Source organism: Rana temporaria, chromosome 1, assembly GCF_905171775.1.
Source record: "Rana temporaria chromosome 1, aRanTem1.1, whole genome shotgun sequence".
Taxonomy (NCBI): domain Eukaryota; kingdom Metazoa; phylum Chordata; class Amphibia; order Anura; family Ranidae; genus Rana; species Rana temporaria.
The window spans coordinates 49,642,901-49,662,550 of NC_053489.1; the positions used below are offsets into that span (position 1 = coordinate 49,642,901).

General features: G+C 45.7%; 1 protein-coding gene across 18 annotated transcripts in view; it reads left to right on the plus strand.

The window, feature by feature from the left end:
* NEDD4L (NEDD4 like E3 ubiquitin protein ligase) overlaps positions 1–19,650 on the plus strand; it is a 615,111-nt gene that overhangs the window by 463,957 nt on the left and 131,504 nt on the right. For all 18 annotated transcript variants that reach the window (XM_040337654.1, XM_040337707.1, XM_040337690.1 and 15 more), the window contains one exon: positions 15,024–15,074. In XM_040337654.1, coding sequence (XP_040193588.1) covers positions 15,024–15,074 — 51 coding nt within the window. The remainder of the gene's footprint in view (positions 1–15,023; positions 15,075–19,650) is intronic.

Sequence of the window (19,650 nt, forward strand, 5' to 3'; positions counted from 1 at the left end):
TCGCATGAGAAACTACCCTGGGAAACATAACCGCATGCGAACTACCATGTGAACTGTAATGGCATGAGAACGTAATCGCGTGAGAACTACCATGTGAAACGTAATCGCCTGAGAACGTAAACACGAGGACACGACTCATGAGAAACGTGATCGCATGAGAACTACCATGCGAAATGTAGTCGCATGAGAACTACCATGCAAACCGTAATCGCATGAGAAACGTAAACACACAAGGACATGACTCGTAAGAGAAACGTGATTGCATGCAAAACGTGATCAGATGAGAACTACCATGTGAAACGTAATCGCATGAGAAATGTAATCGCATGAAAAATGTAAACACATGAGGACATGCCTCATGAGAAACATGATCGCATGAAAACTACCATGCGAAACGTAGTCGCATGAGAACTACCATGCGAACCGTAATCGCATGAGAAACGTAAACACAAGGACAAGACTCGTGAAAAAACCAAGATCGCATGAGAAACGTGATCGCATGTAAACGTAACTGCACAAGAACCACCATGTGAAAAGTAATCGTATGAGAACGCAATCGCATGAGAAACGTAACCACATGAGGACATGACTCATGATACACGTGATCGCATGAGAACTACCATGCAAAAGGTAGTCGCATGAGAACTACCATGTGAAACGTGATAGCATGAGAAACGTGAACACACAAGGACCCGACTTGCATGAGAAATGTGACCGCATGGGAAACGTGACCGCATGGGAAACGTAACGCATGGGAAACGTGATCGCATGCGAAACGTGATCGCATGCGAAACGTGATCGCATGCGAAGATTGCATGGAAAACGTGATCGCATGCAAGATTGCATGGAAAACGTGATCGCATGCAAGATTGCATGGAAAATGTGATCACATGAGAAGATCGCATGGTAAACATGATCGCATGAGAAACGTAATTGCATGAGAAACGTAAACGCATGAGAAAATCGCATAAGAACGAATCGCATGAGAACGTGATCGCATAAGAAGAACGCATGGGAAACGTAATCGCCTGAGAAACGTGAACGCATGGGAAATGTCCCCGCATGAAAAAACACCATGAAAAACGTCATCGCATGAGAAACACCATGAAAAACGTCATCGCATGAGAAACACCATGAGAACGTCATCGCATGAGAAACGTCATCGCATGAGAAACGTCATCGCATGAGAAAACACCATGAGGACGTCATCGCATGAGAAACACCATGAGAACGTCACCGCATGAGAAAACGTCATCGCATGAGAACGTCATCGCATGAGAACGTCATCGCATGAGAAACGTCATCGCATGAGAAACGTCATCGCATGAGAAACGTCATCGCATGAGAAACGTCATCGCATGAGAAAAACACCATGAGGACGTCATCGCATGAGAAACGTCAGCGCATGAGAAAAACACCATGAGAAACGTCATTGCATGAGAAACACCATGAGAAACGTCATCGCATGAGAACACCATGAGAACGTCACCGCATGAGAAACGCCACCGCATGAGAAAACGTCATCGCATGAGAAACACCATGAGAACGTCATCGCATGAGAAACGTCATCGCATGAGAAAACACCATGAGGACGTCATCGCATGAGAAAAAACACCATGAGAAACGCCATCGCATGAGAAACGCCACCGCATGAGACACGCCACCGCATGAGAAACGCCGTCGCATGAGAAACGCCGTCGCATGAGAAACGCTGTCGCATGAGAAACGCCGTCGCATGTCAGTTTGAAATTGGAAATCAGGGATAATAGTAGGATAAGAACAAGATACTTGGTACAGCAGACACATATTGGGAATATGAAATGTTGTGGTCACATGTTTCGAGATTTGGACACATGGTTAAAAATTTCTAGCAACTTCCACTTGTATTTGAGCATGGACTAGCGACGGGCGGCTCCCTTCAAGCTGGAGGGAGTAATACCGTGAGCGGGCGGAGGTTCCCTCCCCCTCCCCCCGGCGTGAACACCGGAGGAAGCGGTGGGCAGCTCCCTTCATGCTGGAGGGAGTGATACAGCGGGCGGGCGGAGGTTCCCCCCCCTCCCCCCGGCGTGAACACCGGAGGAAGCGGCGGGCAGCTCCCTTCATGCTGGAGGGAGTGATATAGCGGGCGGGCGGAGGTTTCCCCCCCCCTCCCCCCGGCGTGAACACCGGAGGAAGCGGCGGGCAGCTCCCTGCATGCTGGAGGGAAAGAAAACAGCGGGCGGAGGTCCCCCCCCCCTCCCGACGTAACCACAGGAGGAAACGGCGGGCGGAGGGAGAAACACACATGCTGGACGGAGCAACGCGGGCGGGGGTCCCCTCCCCCGGCGTGAACCGAGAGAATCGGCAGGCGGCTCCATGCTAAGGGAGCCATGCAGCGGGCAGAAGTTCCCCCTCCCCCCGGTGTAACACCGGGAGAAGCGGACGGGTAGCTCGCTGCACGCCAAAGCAGCCAGTGTCGCCAGATGGAGCCCCGAACAATAGCGGGCGGATGAATCCCCTCTCCCGGGTGGGCAGGTCCCCAAGCCAGAGGAGCCCTGGTCAAACGAGCGGCCGGATGAAACCCCGAGCGGGTGGCCCCCCATGCCCGATGAAGCCCTGGAAAATGAGCGGGCGGGCAGCTCCCTCCTGCCACGTGGATGGATGCAGACAATCCGGCTGGGAATCCTGAGGAGAGCACAGTAGACAGCAGCAGCAGCTGCCGCCATTGCTCTGGATGGAAACAGGAAGTGACGTGCCAACCCCACACACCAGAAAACCGACGCCCAGAAGGAGGAAGGAGGGCGGGTTTAAATACCTCCCGACTCCTCCTACAAATACAGGCTTCCCTGCGGTCAGCCTTACAACATAATGTACATACATACATGTTTCTCCAAATAAACATTAAATACATGTTAAAAGATTCCAAGAGCACCATGGGTTAACAAAAGCAATGGCACAGCTGTAGTTATTTCAAACTACGTTTTTTTTATTTGTATTTTTTTGTTTAGTTTACAGAATACAAAGAAAAAACTATTTCATATACTATATAGCAACTACAGCTGTGGAGGAATTCCATTTGATTAGCTATCGGTCTGATGCTTCAGATAGAACTGAAATGAGCGAATCCAATAGGGATAAGTCAGGCCTGTGATGACTAATATTGGTTAACGTACTCTTCTTGAGCTATTGGTCTCTGTAAACAGCAGACCTTTTTGCAGCTTCATGGTTAGGAGGAAGAGCTCCACTTTGTGACAGATGATTACTCCTATTTAACCTGACTTCAAAAGGAACATATTTTTACATTTCTTTTAATAAATCGGTGTGGCTTTATGAAAAATAGATTCCCCTTTTTCTTTTCCCGAGAGGAGTATCATCCGGATTAGCGTTACAAACAGGCAGATCTGTGATAAACCCTGTTGCACATGAGGAATAAAATGTAGCAAAATACCAATTTTGACCTTTCTGACTAGTTGCCTTTGTGTGTGACGCTCTGGCCCACATTTAGATCCAGACTTCATTTACTGATTCCCATCACCAGAACAATTACTCTGTCCGATGAGCATCGCTGAAAGTAGCACAGAGATCTATCTCATTCGTATCTCGTCATTGCTGCCCTTTTCAGTGGGTTTCCTGGAGCAGAACGACCTCCTACTTTACCGGTAAACGCTGTAAAAATCTGACGTCTCCATTCGTGTGATCGCTCATCTCGATTGTTCAGGTACACTGAGTTTACTATACCGGTAGACCTCTCTAGGCAGAGACACTGGTGTACCAACAAGTACGGGACAGATCTCTCTCACGCTATCAAAACTCTTGTTAGCAGAACTCGACGTGAACCACAAGATACATATGTTTGCTGTTTTGCATGCTGAAATATTGCTAACTCTGTTGAGACAGTTTTGTGATTCACATACCACTAGACCAGGGGCCTCAAATTGGCGGCCCTCCAGCTGTTGCAAAACTACAAGTCCCATCGTGTGGGAGTCATGCTTGTTATTGTCAGCCTTGCAATGCCTCATGGGACTTGTAGTTTCGCAACATCTGGAGGGCCACCAGTTTCAGACCCTTGCACTAGACCAGTGATATGCAATTAGCGGACCTCCAGCTGTTACAAAACTACAAGTCCCATCATGCCTCTGCCTCTGGGTGCCATTCTTGTGGCTGTCAGTCTTGCTATGCCTCATGGGATTTGTAGTTCTGCAACAGCTGGAGGTCCGCTAATTGCATATCCCTGCACTAGACACTCCATAGCCAGGGCAGTACTACCACGCCTATCAGATCCTTTCTTTATTCTTCTGGCTGGGAGTAGTGTGCAGTGCAATAGAGCTTTTTGGCTTATGATGTAGAATCTCCTGCGCCAAGACCGGCCATAAATGGAGCAAATTTATTTCCTGCAAACACAGTGTTGATATGGGAATCCCTCATGCCGGGCCATTGTCTTCTTCCAGGGGAGAAGCCACCTTCGCCTGGAAAAGACAGTGGGGTAGATTCAGGTACCTTTGCGCAGTTTTTACGGAGGCGCAGGGCAGCGTTTTTGCCCTGCGCCCCCGCAAATTTACTGTGCTACCCGCGATTCACGGAGCAGTAGCTCCGTAAATTGCGTGTGCGCTGTGTAAACTTGCCCTGCGTAAGGGCGCCTAATGTAAATGATCCCGTAGGGGGCGGGAATCTTTTAAATTAGGCGCGCTCCCGCGCCGAGCGTAGAGCGCATGCTCCGTCGGGAAACGTTCCCGACGTGCATTGCGGCAAATGACGTCGCAAGGATGTCATTTGCTTCAAAGTGAACGTGAATGGCATCCAGCGCCATTCAAGATTCACTTACGCAAACGACGTTAAATTTTAAATTTGCGACGCGGGAACGATGGGTATACGTAGTATTGGCTGCCCCTGCTAACAGCAGGGGCAGCCTTACGCAAAAACCGACGTATGCAAACAACGTAAACTGCGTACGCAGGGCTCGCGTAGGGTTGTGAATCGGCGTTAGTATGCAGTTTGCATACTATACGCTGACCACAACGGGAACGCCACCTAGCGGCCTGCGTAAGAATGCAGCCTAAGATATGACGGCATAAGGAGCCTTATGCCAGTCATTTCTTAGGCTGCAGTCGGCGTAACAAGGTTCCTGAATCGGGAGCATTCGTAACGCCGGCGCAAGTAAGCAATTGCGCTGCGTAACTATGGTTACGCAGACGCAATTGCTACCTGAATCTGGGCCAGTGTTGATATGGGAATCCCTCATGCCGGGTCATTGTCTTCTCCCAGGGGAGAAGCCACCTGGAAAAGACAGTGATTATCGCTAGCAGCTATAGCATCGATCAACTTGGTACATTCTTGGCAAGAAGTGAGGAAAATCTCTATAAACCCTGTCTGTTTTTTGCTGTGTTTCATTAGGGTAAAATTCTTGACCATAGCCCTAACGGAGAGGGATTCCCTCCAAAGTGAATACCACCGGGGTCACCAGAACTAGTGTGCCCATTGGATGATTTTTTCCCCCCTCTTTTTCTGTTCTGGTGACCACTCAAAATGTGAGGTTTTGAGTAACATATCGGTAACATTGGTCATTAGCAGGACTTTTTTTCAGGGGGAGCTTGGGGGAACTCAGTTCCACCACCTCTGGCTCAGACCCTTTGGTGCCTGCTCACCACAATCACTTGTAAACACAGAAGTCTGGTTTCGGTGTCTACAAGTGACAGCTCTGCACTCTGTATGTAATGCAATCCTGGTATTTAATGCCCCTTTAAGACCCACCTACTGTTCGTGAAATTTGACTGACCACACCCACTATTTGATGTGATTTGGAGGGTGTGTGTAGGGGGAGGGGTTTTGTGCGATCGTGTTTGAGTTCAAGCACCTATTGTTTGAGAAAAAAAGCTCTGGTCATTCGGATGAATTCAGATGAATCTCCCTATCTCGCTTGCGCGCCCCCCAGTGGCTGGAGGCCGTATATAGACGGCCTCCCGGAAATTTAGATCCACCCTGCGGCCGTATAAAGTCGTACGCCCGTCAGGAAGTGGTTAAACTTCCTTGCTGTGAATAACCATGGTTAAACCCACAGATAGTAAAGGAAGCCTAAGCTAGCTAAAGGTCCAACCTCTGAAAATAAAGTGGCAGATAAAGTGGTGCTATGGGTGACTGTAGACAATAGTTAAAAAAAAAAAAAAAAGTTACCGTGTCTCATTAGCGTATGACTGAAGCATTTGATTGGTTGATATGAGACGCCCTCTTTGTTTTTTGCTTGCTTCACTTTTCAGAAGTCATTTGGTCGGGTTGGAGGTTTGGCGACGTGTTATTTGCTGGGCATTGATAGGATGCTTTGTGTGGCTCTTCCCATCTTCCATGTCATCTGGCACACTGAGCTCAAGGCAGCCGGCCAGGAATAACTTTTCGCTTGGGCTGACATCAGGGGCCAGCTGCACATCCTATAGGCTGTCTCGGGGAAATAAACAGGTTTTCTTACATCCCCCTTGAGAGCCCAGCGTCTCTACTGTTAACCCTGCAGGTGACTGACACCGACAGTTGTAGACACCCATTAGGAAACCTGTCAATTGGTAGAGTTGAGGCCCGTACACTCGATCGGATATTCCAACAACAATTGTGTGATGGACGTGTTTTGTCAGATAATCCGACCGTCTGTATGCTCCATTGGACAATTGTTGTCGGAATTTCCAACAACAAATGTTGTGGCTGTGCATGCGCTCAAATTGTCCGTCAACAAATGTGTTCCGTCGGATTATCTGATCGTGTGTACACAAGTCCATCAGACTTAAATCCAAAGTGCAAACACGCATGCTCCGATCCAATGCTGACCATTAAACAACATTATCAGAAGTTGCCCAAAGGGTGGCGCTAAAGAGCTGAAAAACCACATAGTTTTGTGTATGTTCTGCAGTCTGTATGCAGAACAAGTTCATGGCCAACGCCCTTCAGACAAAAATCTACAGAGCTGCCGATGTGGAGGAAAAGGAAGAACTGATGCATTGGGGGAGCTTTACTTAAACTGGTGCACTTATAATATGGTGCAGCTGTGTATGGCAGCCAATCAGCTTCTAACTTCAGCTTGTTCAATTAAGCTTTGGCAATAAAACCTGGAAGCTGATTGGTTTCTATGCAGAGTTGCACCAGATTTTGCACTCTCCAGTTTTAGTTACTAACCCCATGTGTGTCATAATTTTTTAAATCCCCACTCTACCGTGTTAAACCCCACCCCTGAGCACATCACCATGAAGTGCTAAGCATTTAGGTTGTCAAAGATCTGGGTAAATGGTAAATCAGCAAAATTATTTCCAGGTGCCCCAAAGCAAAACATTTTCCATTGTCCTAAAGTGTTTTTTTTTAGAATAGAAAAGCCTATTACCTGCCAGCGTGATGAAGAGAAGGATCTTTTCTCTCTATGGGGAAGCTGTGGTCTCTCTTCAGAGGTCTAACACAGGGTTTGACAAAATCCGGGCGCAATTGCGACAAGAAATAGCGACCTGCCGGGGAAGCTTAGGCCTTCAGAAGGCCGCAAAGCCACGGCTTCAATTACCGACCGGCGCGGGCCCGCCGCGATCGCGCTGTGGGGGAGGTGGGGGCGCACGGAGACACAGGATACCCCATCCTGCGTCTCTGTGCGCCTCCCCCGCCGGCCGGCAATTGAGGCCGCGGCTTTGCGGCCTTCTGCAGGCCTAAGCTTCCTTCAGTGATCTGGCGCCATCTTGTGGTGGCCATGGCATAACAAGTAAAACAGCAATCCAGCAATTCTAATGTGTTTTTCACTGTTTTCACTGCCATCTCCTTCCCTCTAATTCAGTGGTTCTCAACCTTCTAGTGCCGTGACCCCTTGATAAAATTTTCCAAGTTGTGGGGACCCCTAACAGTAAAATTTTCATAGCGTGGGTTGAAAGCACCCAAGGCAACACAAGTAATTTTGTGCCCCTAAACCACGGACATTTAGCGCTCCCTGAGTCCCTTCCACTCGTACAGTATTAAAACCCCTTGTAGTACATTTTAGGATACCACTCTTTCTCCTCCTTTCTTTCCCTTTCATCTCTCTATCCGAATACTTTTTATTTATTTATTTATTTGAGAACCACTGCTCTAATTGGAGCCCCCAAACATTTATAAATATATTTTGTATTCTAACACCCCAGAGAATAAAATATCGGTCAGTGCAATACTTTCTGTCACACCGTATTTGCGCAGAGGTCTTGTCAATCCCTGGTGAGTCAGACCTATAGCTTTGCAATAATGTTTAGGGTAGTATTTGATAAGGGAAAAATGCATAGAACACAGGCAGTCTGCATACTGAGCATTCATCCCTGGGTACATACTGCTCTAAAAATTAGTACCGCTTGGTGCACCATCCAGCCGCAGCATTTATCAGCCTATCATATAATTTTACAAGGTCTGTGCCTTCCGTTGCACCTAAACACCGGAGTCTCATGCACGGGGGCATGTTGGGCCTCTGCAGAGAGACCGCTGCTCCCCCACTGAGAGCAAGGGTTCCACTCTAGAGCATGCTAACAGGGAGCCGGCTTTTCTACTCTAAAATGAACTGCAATTCTTTAAACACCTTTTTTGTTTTGGGGCACATGGAATGCATATGGCTGATTTAAGCTGAAAGTATAGTTAGACTTTAAAGAGAGAAGAATTGAGGAGACAAGACAATTTCTTTCCAACTCTGCTTTTTTTCCTGTAGGGTTGTCATCCTTCCCAGCAGCTTCTCAAAACACTGTCAAATCTTATTCTGGTATAACCCAGTATCCTTATAGATGGGCGTCAAGCCAAGGCAGCTTCATTCCCGTTATGTTTGTATGATGGCAGTCTGCCGTGAAGACCCCTTCTCCTCCCTAACCTCCTCCTCCATCATTCACTGTAGTATGATCGGTTCTGTGAAGACTTCCCGTTACTGATTACATTATTGATGCCATTGGGAAGCCAGGAAATGTGACACATAGGGCAAGTCACACTTTGTGATGTCAGACATAGGGCATGTCACACATAGGGTATGTGGCACATAGGGTATGTTACACATCAGAATTGTTACCCTTAGGTTATGTCACACATAGGACATGTGACCCTAAGGACATGTCACACATATGGTATGTGACCCTTGGGACATGTTGCAAATAGGGTATGTGACACGTAGAAAATTTAATTCAAAGGGCATGTCACACATAGGGTAAGTGACACGTAGAGAATGCAATTCAAAGGGCATTCACACATGGGGCATATCACACATAGGGTATGTGAAACAAAGGGTGGCACATGGGGTATGCGACACATAGAGTATGTCTTATGTGACACGTAGGGGGTCTGATACGAAGGGCATGTCACACATGGGGTAATTCACACATAAGGTATGTGACAAACGGGTATGTTGTATGTCGCATATAGACCATGTCACACATAGGCCATGTCACATATAGGGTATGTCACACATAGGCCATATCACATATAGGGTATGTCACACATAGGCCATATCACATATAGGGTATGTCACACATAGGCCATATCACATATAGGGTATGTCACACATAGGCCATATCACATATAGGGTATGTCACACATCGGCCATATCACATATAGGGTATGTCACACATCGGCCATATCACATATAGGGTATGTCACACATAGGCCATATCACATATAGGGTATGTCACACATAGGCTATATCACATATAGGCCATGTCACACATAGGCCATATCACATATAGGCCATGTCACACATAGGCCATGTCACACATAGGCCATATCACATATAGGCCATGTCACACATAGGCCATATCACATATAGGGTATGTCACACATAGTGTATGTCACATATAGGGTATATCAAATATAGGGTATGTCACACATAGGCCATATCACATATAGGGTATGTCACACATAGGCCATATCACATATAGGCAGGGCCGGCGCTAGGCATAGAGCGCCAGTGTAGGGGGAGCGGCAAAATCCGGATTCCCAGCCACTCGCTGGGGATTCGGATAATTAAAATACCTCGTGAACCTTTATTTTTATGTGTGTGTGTGGGGGGGGGGGGTACAGAGTAGGAACTGGTGTGGGGGGGAGACAGGTGTGTGTGTGTGTGGGGGGGGGGTACAGAGTAGGAACTGGTGTGGGGGGGAGACAGGTGTGTGTGTGTGTGGGGGGGGGGGGGGTACAGAGTAGGAACTGGTGTGGCGGGGAGACAGGTGTGTGTGGGGGGGGGAAAAGTGGGAACTGGTGTGGGGGGAGACAGGTTTGTGTGTGTGTGGGGGGACCAAGAAGTTAAACCTTAGGCTGCATTCACACCTTGGCGTACCTAATCGTGGCGTTTTGTCCCGCGAATTGTGGCGACAAATGGCGGCGTTTTGTACGGCAATTTGCGGCGACTAAACGCCGCGATTGTGAATGCAGCTTACCTCCAGGTCCACATCTCCTATGCCGAACGCCGCCTGAAAAAAAGGTTCGGGACTTGTTTTCAGGCGGCAGGCGTACGGCATTCGGCGTGGAGATGTGAACCATCTCCATAGAGGGCAATGTAAAATCATCCCTCCAGCGTCTTAGGGGCTGCTGCGGCGTCACGCTTCAGGCGTATATACGCCTAGGTGTGAACAGAGCCTTAAAGTGGTTGTAAACCCTTACAGAGCACTTTAACCTACAGGTAAGCCTAGATTAAGACTTACCTGTAGGTGCAACAAATATCTCCTAAACCTACACCGTTGAGGAGATATTTGCAAAAGAAAGACACCGATGTCTACGGTGCGTAGGGGAACTGAGCGTGCCGTTACGGCGATCATGCTGTTAGTGGCGGCACCCACACGCACGTGCGGGAGTGATGTCGTTGCGGCTCCGGACAGTCACAGCACCAGAGCCACAATATGTGGAAGTGAATCGTACAGAGATGGCGCCGATGGAGGAAGTGACTGAGCACCCCTGCGGGGGCTTCGATCTCGGGTAAGTACTTCACAATGAGCTACTATGCATACTAGGTCATTATGCTTTTGCCTTGCAGGGTGTTTTAAAGAAGAAAAAAAAAAGGGTTACTTCCTCTTTAACCACTTAAGGACCGCCTCCTGCACATATACGTCGGCAGAATGGCACGGCTGGGCACAAGCACGTACATGTACGTCCTCTTTAAGTGCCCAGCGGTGGGCGCGCGCCCGCAACCCGTTCCGAAGCTCCGTGGCCGCGGGTCCCGCGGACCCGATCGTCGCTGGAGTCCCGCGATCAGTCCCCGTAGCTGAAGAACGAGGAGAGCTGTGTGTCAACACAGCTTCCCCGTTCTTCACTGTGGCGCTGTCATTGATCGTGTGTTCCCTGATATAGGGAAGCACGATCAATGACGTCACACGTCCAGCCCCGCCCCTCTACAGTTAGAAACACATATGAGGTCACACTTAACCCCTTCAGCGCCCACTAGTGGTTAACTCCCAAACGGCAATTGTCATTTTCACAGTAAACAATGCATTTTTATAGCATTTTTTGCTGTGAAAATGACAATGGTCCCAAAAATGTGTCAAAATTGTCCGATGTGTCCGCCATAATGTCGCGGTCACGAAAAAAAATCGCTGATCGCCGCCATTAGTAGAAAAAAAATAATTATTAATAAAAATGCAATAAAACTATCTCCTATTTTGTGAACACTATAAATTTTGCTCAAACCAATCGATAAACGCTTATTGCGATTTTTTTTTACCAAAAATAGGTAGAAGAATACGTATCGGCCTAAACTGAGGGAAAAAAAACGTTTTTTTTTTATATATATTTTTGGGGGGGATATTTATTATAGCAAAAAGGAAAAAATATTGCATTTTTTCAAAATTGTCGCTCTATTTTTGTTTATAGCGCAAAAAATAAAAACCGCAGAGGTGATCAAATACCACCAAAAGAAAGCTCTATTTGTGGGGAAAAAAGGACGCCAATTTTGTTTGGGAGTCACGTCGCACGACCGCGCAATTGTCAGTTAAATCGACGCAGTGCCGAATCGCAAAAACTGGCCAGGTCCTTTTACCTGCATTTTGGTCCGGGTCTTAAGTGGTTAAACTTCATCCTTCAGAGCTAAACTCCATCCATTTGGTTTTGTATAGAACGGAGGAGTTAAAGCTGAATCTCCAGCCTTGCACAGTTGTACAGGCTCCTCTCCTGGACTGAAATAGCTTGCTCTGATTTCACTGCACGCTGTGAGCTTCTTACTGTGTGCTTTTGTAGCTGCATCAACTCTGATAGATTCTGTCTTCTTTCATTAGGATAACCCCAAAGCCATTCTTTGTTTTTCTCCAATACATTAAAAATATGCTAAAACCTTTATGAAAGCACGTCGTCTACTCTCGTCCAGAGTAGCATATCCATGGTGAAATGACAGGTCCTCCTTGAACTCCACTGCCTCACTTTGTATCCTCCATGTACACAGGTCTTCTGTCGTGTAAAAGGTTAATATCCCTCTGTAGCTCGATTTATCTGCTTTAACATCTCGTATTTTTTTCGCCTTTTTACCAAAGTTATAATTTCATCTCCTACTGATGTTCTTTTGGCTGGTAAAAAAAGCTGATGATGGCACAAAGTAGCTATCAGGGTGTGTACATAATTGTATATATTATGTGCTGTTTTCCATGCATTATCATATAGCGACTGTGCGATCTGCCAGAGTAGGGTTAGGAACGTTTTAGTAATTAGAATAGCAGGGAATTACTATAATGTTCTGTGCTCTAGTTTAGGGGAAATTGCTATACCTTTTCACAATTGCCTTGGAGCATTTTATGTGCCGTTACATAAAACGTCATTTTTCCCATTATTACAGAACTCTCAGCTTAAAGTAGAACTAAAGGCAACACTTATTTCATTTTGGGTAGAGTAAGGGAGGATTGTAATAGCAATTGGTGGGGGCTTTGCTATAAGACAAAAAAGGCACCTTCCCCTGAGTAATGCAGTAAGAAAAATACAGCGCCTTTGAAAAAGTATTCATCCCCCTTGAAATTTTTCCACATTTTGTCATGTTACAACCAAAAAAGGTAAATGTATTTTCTTGGGATTTTATGTGACGTAATTGTGAAGTGCAAGGAAAATTATAAATGGTTTTCATAAAAAAAAAATTGCGCAAACGTCTGAAAAGTGTGGCATGAATTTGTATTCAGCCCCAGTGGTGACCCGTGCATTGTGGGCGCACGAATGCCGCCGCCCTCCCTATACATGCGCCCGGCCCCTTTCAGGACACTGGTTGCTTGAATTCCTATGGGGGGTGTTTTTTGAAGCACCTGATTAGCGGCATAGGCTCTCATAGGCTTTTAAAATAGGATGGGCTCAGGGCGCAAAGCATTGCATCTGGAGCCCACCCAGTTAGGTTGCAACAGCGAATGAATATTTGCTGTTGCAACGCGGATCCTCCTCCCAGCCAATCGGAAAGCGGGTCTGATACCCATCACGATTGGCTGAAAAGATAGACGATGCTATTGGACGCCTAAGCGCTGCGCAAACTGTTGGTGCTATATAAAACCTGTAGAATAATAAATAACTGGAGGAGATGCGCGGCGGAAGCCGCTGTGATCTCAGAAGAGAAGAGGACATGGAAACTCTGCCAGATGCCTGCCGCAGCCTGATCCCCTACCAGATGTGCCCGCCGATGTTTGCCTGCTGATCCCCGATGTGCCTGCCAATTCCTGCCGCCGATGCGGTATGTGTCGGGCTGGCAGACAGCAGGAGGGGGGGGGGGGGGTTGGGGTGGAGAATAAGTGGAAGGGAAGGGAGGGGGAAGGAGAAAAAAGAACCAACAAATTGTGCCAACCCTCCAAAAAAAAAAAGAAGAAGAATCACACACTCAGGGGGGACTTCCCTTCACTTCCTGACCCATATCTAAAACAGGAAGTGAAAGAAAACTCCTCCAAAGTGAGGGAATCCCTGGTTGTTACCAGAAATCGTGTCTCATTTGGAAGAATCCCCCCCCCCCCCTATTCCTGTTCTGGTGCCAACCCAAAACATTAACATATCTTGATGGTAATATAATCTGTCCCAGATCACCTATCTCTCTCTTAAAGCAAAAGAAAAAAAAATAATGTACATTTAATTCTGTACTTGTCTCTTCCATCCAGTGTTCATTTTCTGTGCAGTAGCCCTTGTACAAACCCTGATGCCGCGTACACACGATAATTTTTCGGCATGAAAAAAACATTGTTTAAAAAAAATGTCATTTAAAATGACCGTGTGTGGGCTTCACATCATTTTTTGGCTTCTGAAAAACGACAAAAAAAAAATTCGAACATGCTGCATTTTTTAACGACGTTTTAAACGATGTCGTTTTTCGGGTTGTAAAAAATGATCGTGTGTGGGCTAAAACTACGTTAAAAACCAGCGCATGCTCAGAAGCAAGTTATGAGATGGGAGCGCTCGTTCTGGTAAAACTAGCGTTCATAATGGAGATGGCACATTCGTCACGCTGTAACAGACAGAAAAGCACGAATCGTCTTTTACTAACACGGAATCGGCTACAGCAGCCCCAAGGGTGGCGTCATCCGCATGGAACTTCCCCTTTATAGTGCCGTCATACGTGTTGTACGTCACCGCGCTTTTCTAGAGCATTTTTTTAAAACGATGGTGTGTGGGCAATGTCGTTTTAATGTTGAAGTTGGAAAAACTTTGTTTTTTCTACATGCTGAAAAAGTCGGTTTTTTTTCATGCCAAAAAATGATTGTGTGTACGCGGCATTAGACTTCAATGAAAGGTCCGTTAGCCCGCCGAGTCTAGCTGTACCCATACTGCGCATCCAATTATTTTGGCTTAAATAGCATATCCATTACAATGCTGAGTTTGCTTTGTAACGTGAAGGCTTGATTAAAGGGTACTGTTAGCTGTTGTGGAAGTGAATAGGTTTTTAGGCGGTTGACAATTTTTGTTACACGTAATAGTTATTTATATAAGAGCAGTGGACTTTTTATTTAAACTGGCAGTGTTTTTTCTATTGTTCCGCCTCTTTGAACTCGTAATGTGTACTCCAACATCTACCCAAACATGCTAAATGACTTTGCAACAAGCTTTCATGCGTAAGCTACATATTTTTTAAACTCTGGTGTTCTCTTTTTCTATTGCAGACTAGAGATGACTTCTTGGGTCAAGTAGATGTACCTCTGAACCACCTACCAGTAAGTGGCCTTTTAATCCCAGTATGGACTTTAAAATGGAAATGTAGTTATTTAGGGCCCCCAGAGTTCTTGATATAATGTGCAAATATGCACACCTTGATATACTTGTACATTGTGGCAAGAACTTAGTGTGCCCATCTTCAACAATGGAGTGTCCATGTTTCCACTTGTTACCTATCTCAGGTGCTGCCATTTTCTTCCGGATCTGAAATCTTCTAACTTCAGCCTTTTAACCCACATACAGGTGAAACTCGAAAAATTTGAAAATTGTGCAAAAGTTCATTTATTTTACTAATGCAACTTAAAAGGTGAAACTAATATAAGTTGGACTCATTACATGCAAAGCAAGATAGTTCAAGCCATGATTTGTCATAATTGTGATGATTATGGCTTACAGCTCATGAAAACCCCAAATCCACAATCCCAGAAAATTTGAATATTACATGCAATCAATAAAACAAGGATTGTACATAGAACAATATCGGACCTCTGAAAAGTATAACATGCATATGTACTCGGTACTTGGTTTGGGCCCCTTTTGCAGCAATTACTGCCTCAATGCGGTGTGGCATGGAAGCGATCAGCCTGTGGCACTGCTGAGGTGTTATGGAAGACCAGGATGCTTCAAAAGCGGCCTTCAGCTCTTCTGCATTGTTCGGTCTCATGTCTCTCATCTTTCTCTTGGCAATGCCCCATAGATTCTATGCGGGGGTTCAGGTCAGGCGAGTTTGCTGGCCAATGAAGCACAGTAATCCCACAGTTTTGAAGCTTTTGGCAGTGTGGGCAGGTGCCAAATCCTGCTGGTAAATGAAGTCCGCATTCCCATAGATCTCATCTGCAGAAGGAAGCATGAAGTGCTCCAAAATCCCCTGGTAGACGGCTGCGGTGACCCTGGACTTAATAGAGCACAGAGGACCAACACCAGCAGATGACACGGCTCCCCAAATCAACACAGACTGTGGAAACTTCACACTGGACTTCAACCATCTTGCAGTGTGTGCCTCTCCATTATTCCTCCATACTCCGACTCCTTGGTTCCCAAATGAGATATAAAATTTGTTCTCATCAGAAAAGAGGATTTTGGACCACCGAGCAACAGACCAGGTGTGTTTTTCTTTAGCCCAGGTAAGAGGCTTCTGACGTTGTTTGTTGTTGAGGAGGCTTGACAAGAGGAATACGACATTTGAAGCCCATGTCCAGGATCCGTCTGTGTGTGGTGCTCTTGATGCACTGACTCCAGACTCGGTCCACTCCTTGTGACAGTCCCCAACACTTTTGAATGGCCTTTCCTGACAATTCTCTCCAGGCTGCGGTCATCCCTGCTGCTTGTGCACCTTTTTCTTCCACACTTTTCCCTTCCACATTATTTTCTATTAATGTGCTTTGATACAGCACTTTGGGAACATCCAACTTCTTTTGCAATTACGTTTTGAGGCTTTCCCTCCTTATGGAGGGTGTCAATGATGGTTTTCTGCACAACTGTCATGTCAGCAGTCTTTCCCATGATTGTGATTCCTACTGAACCAGATTGAGAGACCATTTAAAGGTTCAGGAACCTTTTGCAGGTGTCATGGCTTAGTTAGCTGATTAGAGTGGGACACTTTGAGTCTAGAATATTGCATCTTTTCACAATATTCAAATTTTCTGAGATTGTGGATTTGGGGTTTTCATGAGCTGTAAGCCATAATCATCACAATTGTGACAAATCACAGCTTGAACTCTTACTTTGCATGTAATGAGTCTCTCTCATATATTGGTTTCACATTTTTAATTTGAATTGGTGAAATTAATGAACTTTTGCACAATATTCAAATTGTTCGAGTTTCACCTGTACATGAACATAGGAGTTTCTACGTCCTACCACCCAGCTCTTAAAGCGGTGGTTCACCCTAAAAACTACTTTTTCTTATTCCACTGCCCCCCCACATTACAATCCGATTAAGGCTCTTATTATTTTTTTCATGCTGTACATACCTTAGTACAGCATATTCACCCGTGCATCCGGGTTGCGAGTCCCGCGGGAGTGGGCGTTCCTCACATGTGTGTGATTGACGTTTTGCCCAAAAACGAGCTCCCCCCCCCCGTCGCGTAAGCCGCGTCACGATTGGCGAAAGGAGCCGAACGGCGATGCGCATGCGCAGTATAGCGCCGACTCGCCGTTCGGCTCCTTTCGCCAACCGTGACGCGGCTTACGCGATGGGGGAGCTTGTTTTTGGGCAAAACGTCAATCACCAGCATGTGAGGAACGCCCACTCCTGCGGGACTCGCAGCCCGGATGCACGGGTGAATATGCTGTACTAAGGTATGTACAGCATGAAAAAAATAATAAGAGCCTTAATCGGATTGTAATGTGGGGGGGCAGTGGAATAAGAAAAAGTAGTTTTTAGGGTGAACCACCCCTTTAACTCCTTCGTACCTATGGGTAAAACAAATCGAAATGCCTAAGCACAATTCTGCAACTTTGACATGTGTTAGTAAAACTGTACATATCATCACAACTACTTTGTGTATCCAGGCGGATTATACTGAGTTTTTTTAGGGCAAATTGGGCTTTCATTTGGTGGTAAATGGTGATGGATAAACTGGTCAAAAATAGGAAAAATTGTATTTTTTTGTTAAAATTTAGCTGTAAATATCTTGCTGCTACCACCAAATAACATGCTAAAATAAATTATCCTGCTCCTGACGATTGCAGCGATACCACATATGTGTATGTTGTGCTTCTAGTACAGCCCAAAATCAATAGTGTGTGTTTTGCCATTTTATTTTTTATCCCTACCTAAAACAAACTGATACTAATTAAAACAAAAAAAATTAAATAAATCCTGCCTAAAAAAGTTACTGACCCAAACACTGTCCTGCTGAGATCCTCTTCTGCTTGCACCACCAAGCCACCATGTTTTGTTGTAACATCATTGGTAGGTGCAGTCGGTGGGCCTACCAATTACAACTCCGCTCTTCTTTTACTCAACGGAGAAACAATGCCTCCTGGGATATGTGCATATCCCAGGAGGTAAAGGGCGATTAGTGCATGTCATGGGCCTAGGCGAATGGCATGTATGGGGGGGGGGGGGTGTTTGTGGCCCGAACACATTAAAATAATGGTAACCCCCCCCCCCCCCCAAAAAAAATTAAATAAACTGCATTATTTAAGGAGGGGATGGAAGATTGCCTAGAAGTTAAAGATCTGATCTAAGTACAGTCCATCTAAATCTACTAGTCCATCTAACACCAACCTCTCCAGACAATGCTGCTGTCCAAGGGCATCTATGTTGCTCCTTCATTGATAGAAGTGCCACCCTAAATCAGGAAGTATGTCACTGGCAGGATCACCAGGTGAAAATAAATAGGAAAAAAAGCCTAAAAACAGAAAACAAAAGAAGCAAAACATCTAATGCTGCGTACACATGACCGTTTTTCATGAAGTGAAAAATTCAATTTTTTTAATTGGTCATTAAAAACGATCGTATGTGGGCCCCAGAGCATTTTTCTCGACGTGAAAAATGGGCATTAAAAATTTAGAACATGCTCTATTTTTTCTCGTCATTTTTCACGTCGTGAAAAACGGCCGTGTGTAGGCTTTAACGACGGGAAAAAAATGCGCATGCTGAGAAGCAAGTGATGAGATGGGAGCGCTCGTACTGGTAAAACTAGCGTTTGTAATGGAGATGGCACATTCGTCACGCTGTAACAGAAAAGCGCAAATCGTCTCTCACCAAACTTTTACTAACACTAAATCGGCAAAAGCAGCCCCAAGGGTGGAGCCATCCGAATGGAACCTCCCCTTTATAGTGCAGTCGTACGTGTTGTACGTCACCGCACTTTGCTAGAGCATTTTTTTTTCACGATCGTGTGTAGGCAAGCCCGTTTTAACGATCGGGTTGGAAAAATACGTAATTTTTCAAGACCATTAAAAACAATTTTTTAACCACTTACTGGGCACATAAACCCTCTTCGTGCCCAGGCGAAATTTCAGCTTCCGGCACTGCGTCGCTTTAACTGACATTTGCGCGGTCGTGCGACGTGGCTCCCAAACAAAAATGACGTCCTTTTTTCCCCACAAATAGAGCTTTATTTTGGTGGTATTTGATCACCTCTGCGGTTTTTATTTTTTTGCGCTATAAACAAAAAAAGAGCGAAAATTTAAAAAAAATATATATATTTTTTACTTGTTGCTATAATAAATATCCCAATTTTTTTAAAAAAACTATTTTTTTCTCAGTTAAGGCCGATACGTATTTTTCGACGTATTTTTGGGGAAAAAAAAGGGAAAAATCGCAATAAGCGACTGGTTTGCGCAAAAGGCGGCGATCTGCGATTTTTATTGAGACTGCGATATTGCGGCGGACGTATCGGACACTTTTGACACAAATTTGGGACCATTCACATTTATACAGCGATCAGTGCTATAAAAATGCACTAATTACTGTATAAATAAATGTGACTGGCAGGGAAGGGGTTAACACTAGGGGGTGAGGAAGGGGTTAAATGTATTCCCTGGGTGTGTTCTAACTGTGTGGGGGGAGGGGGGTGACTGGGGGAGGTGACCGATGCTGTGTCCCTATGTACAAGGGAC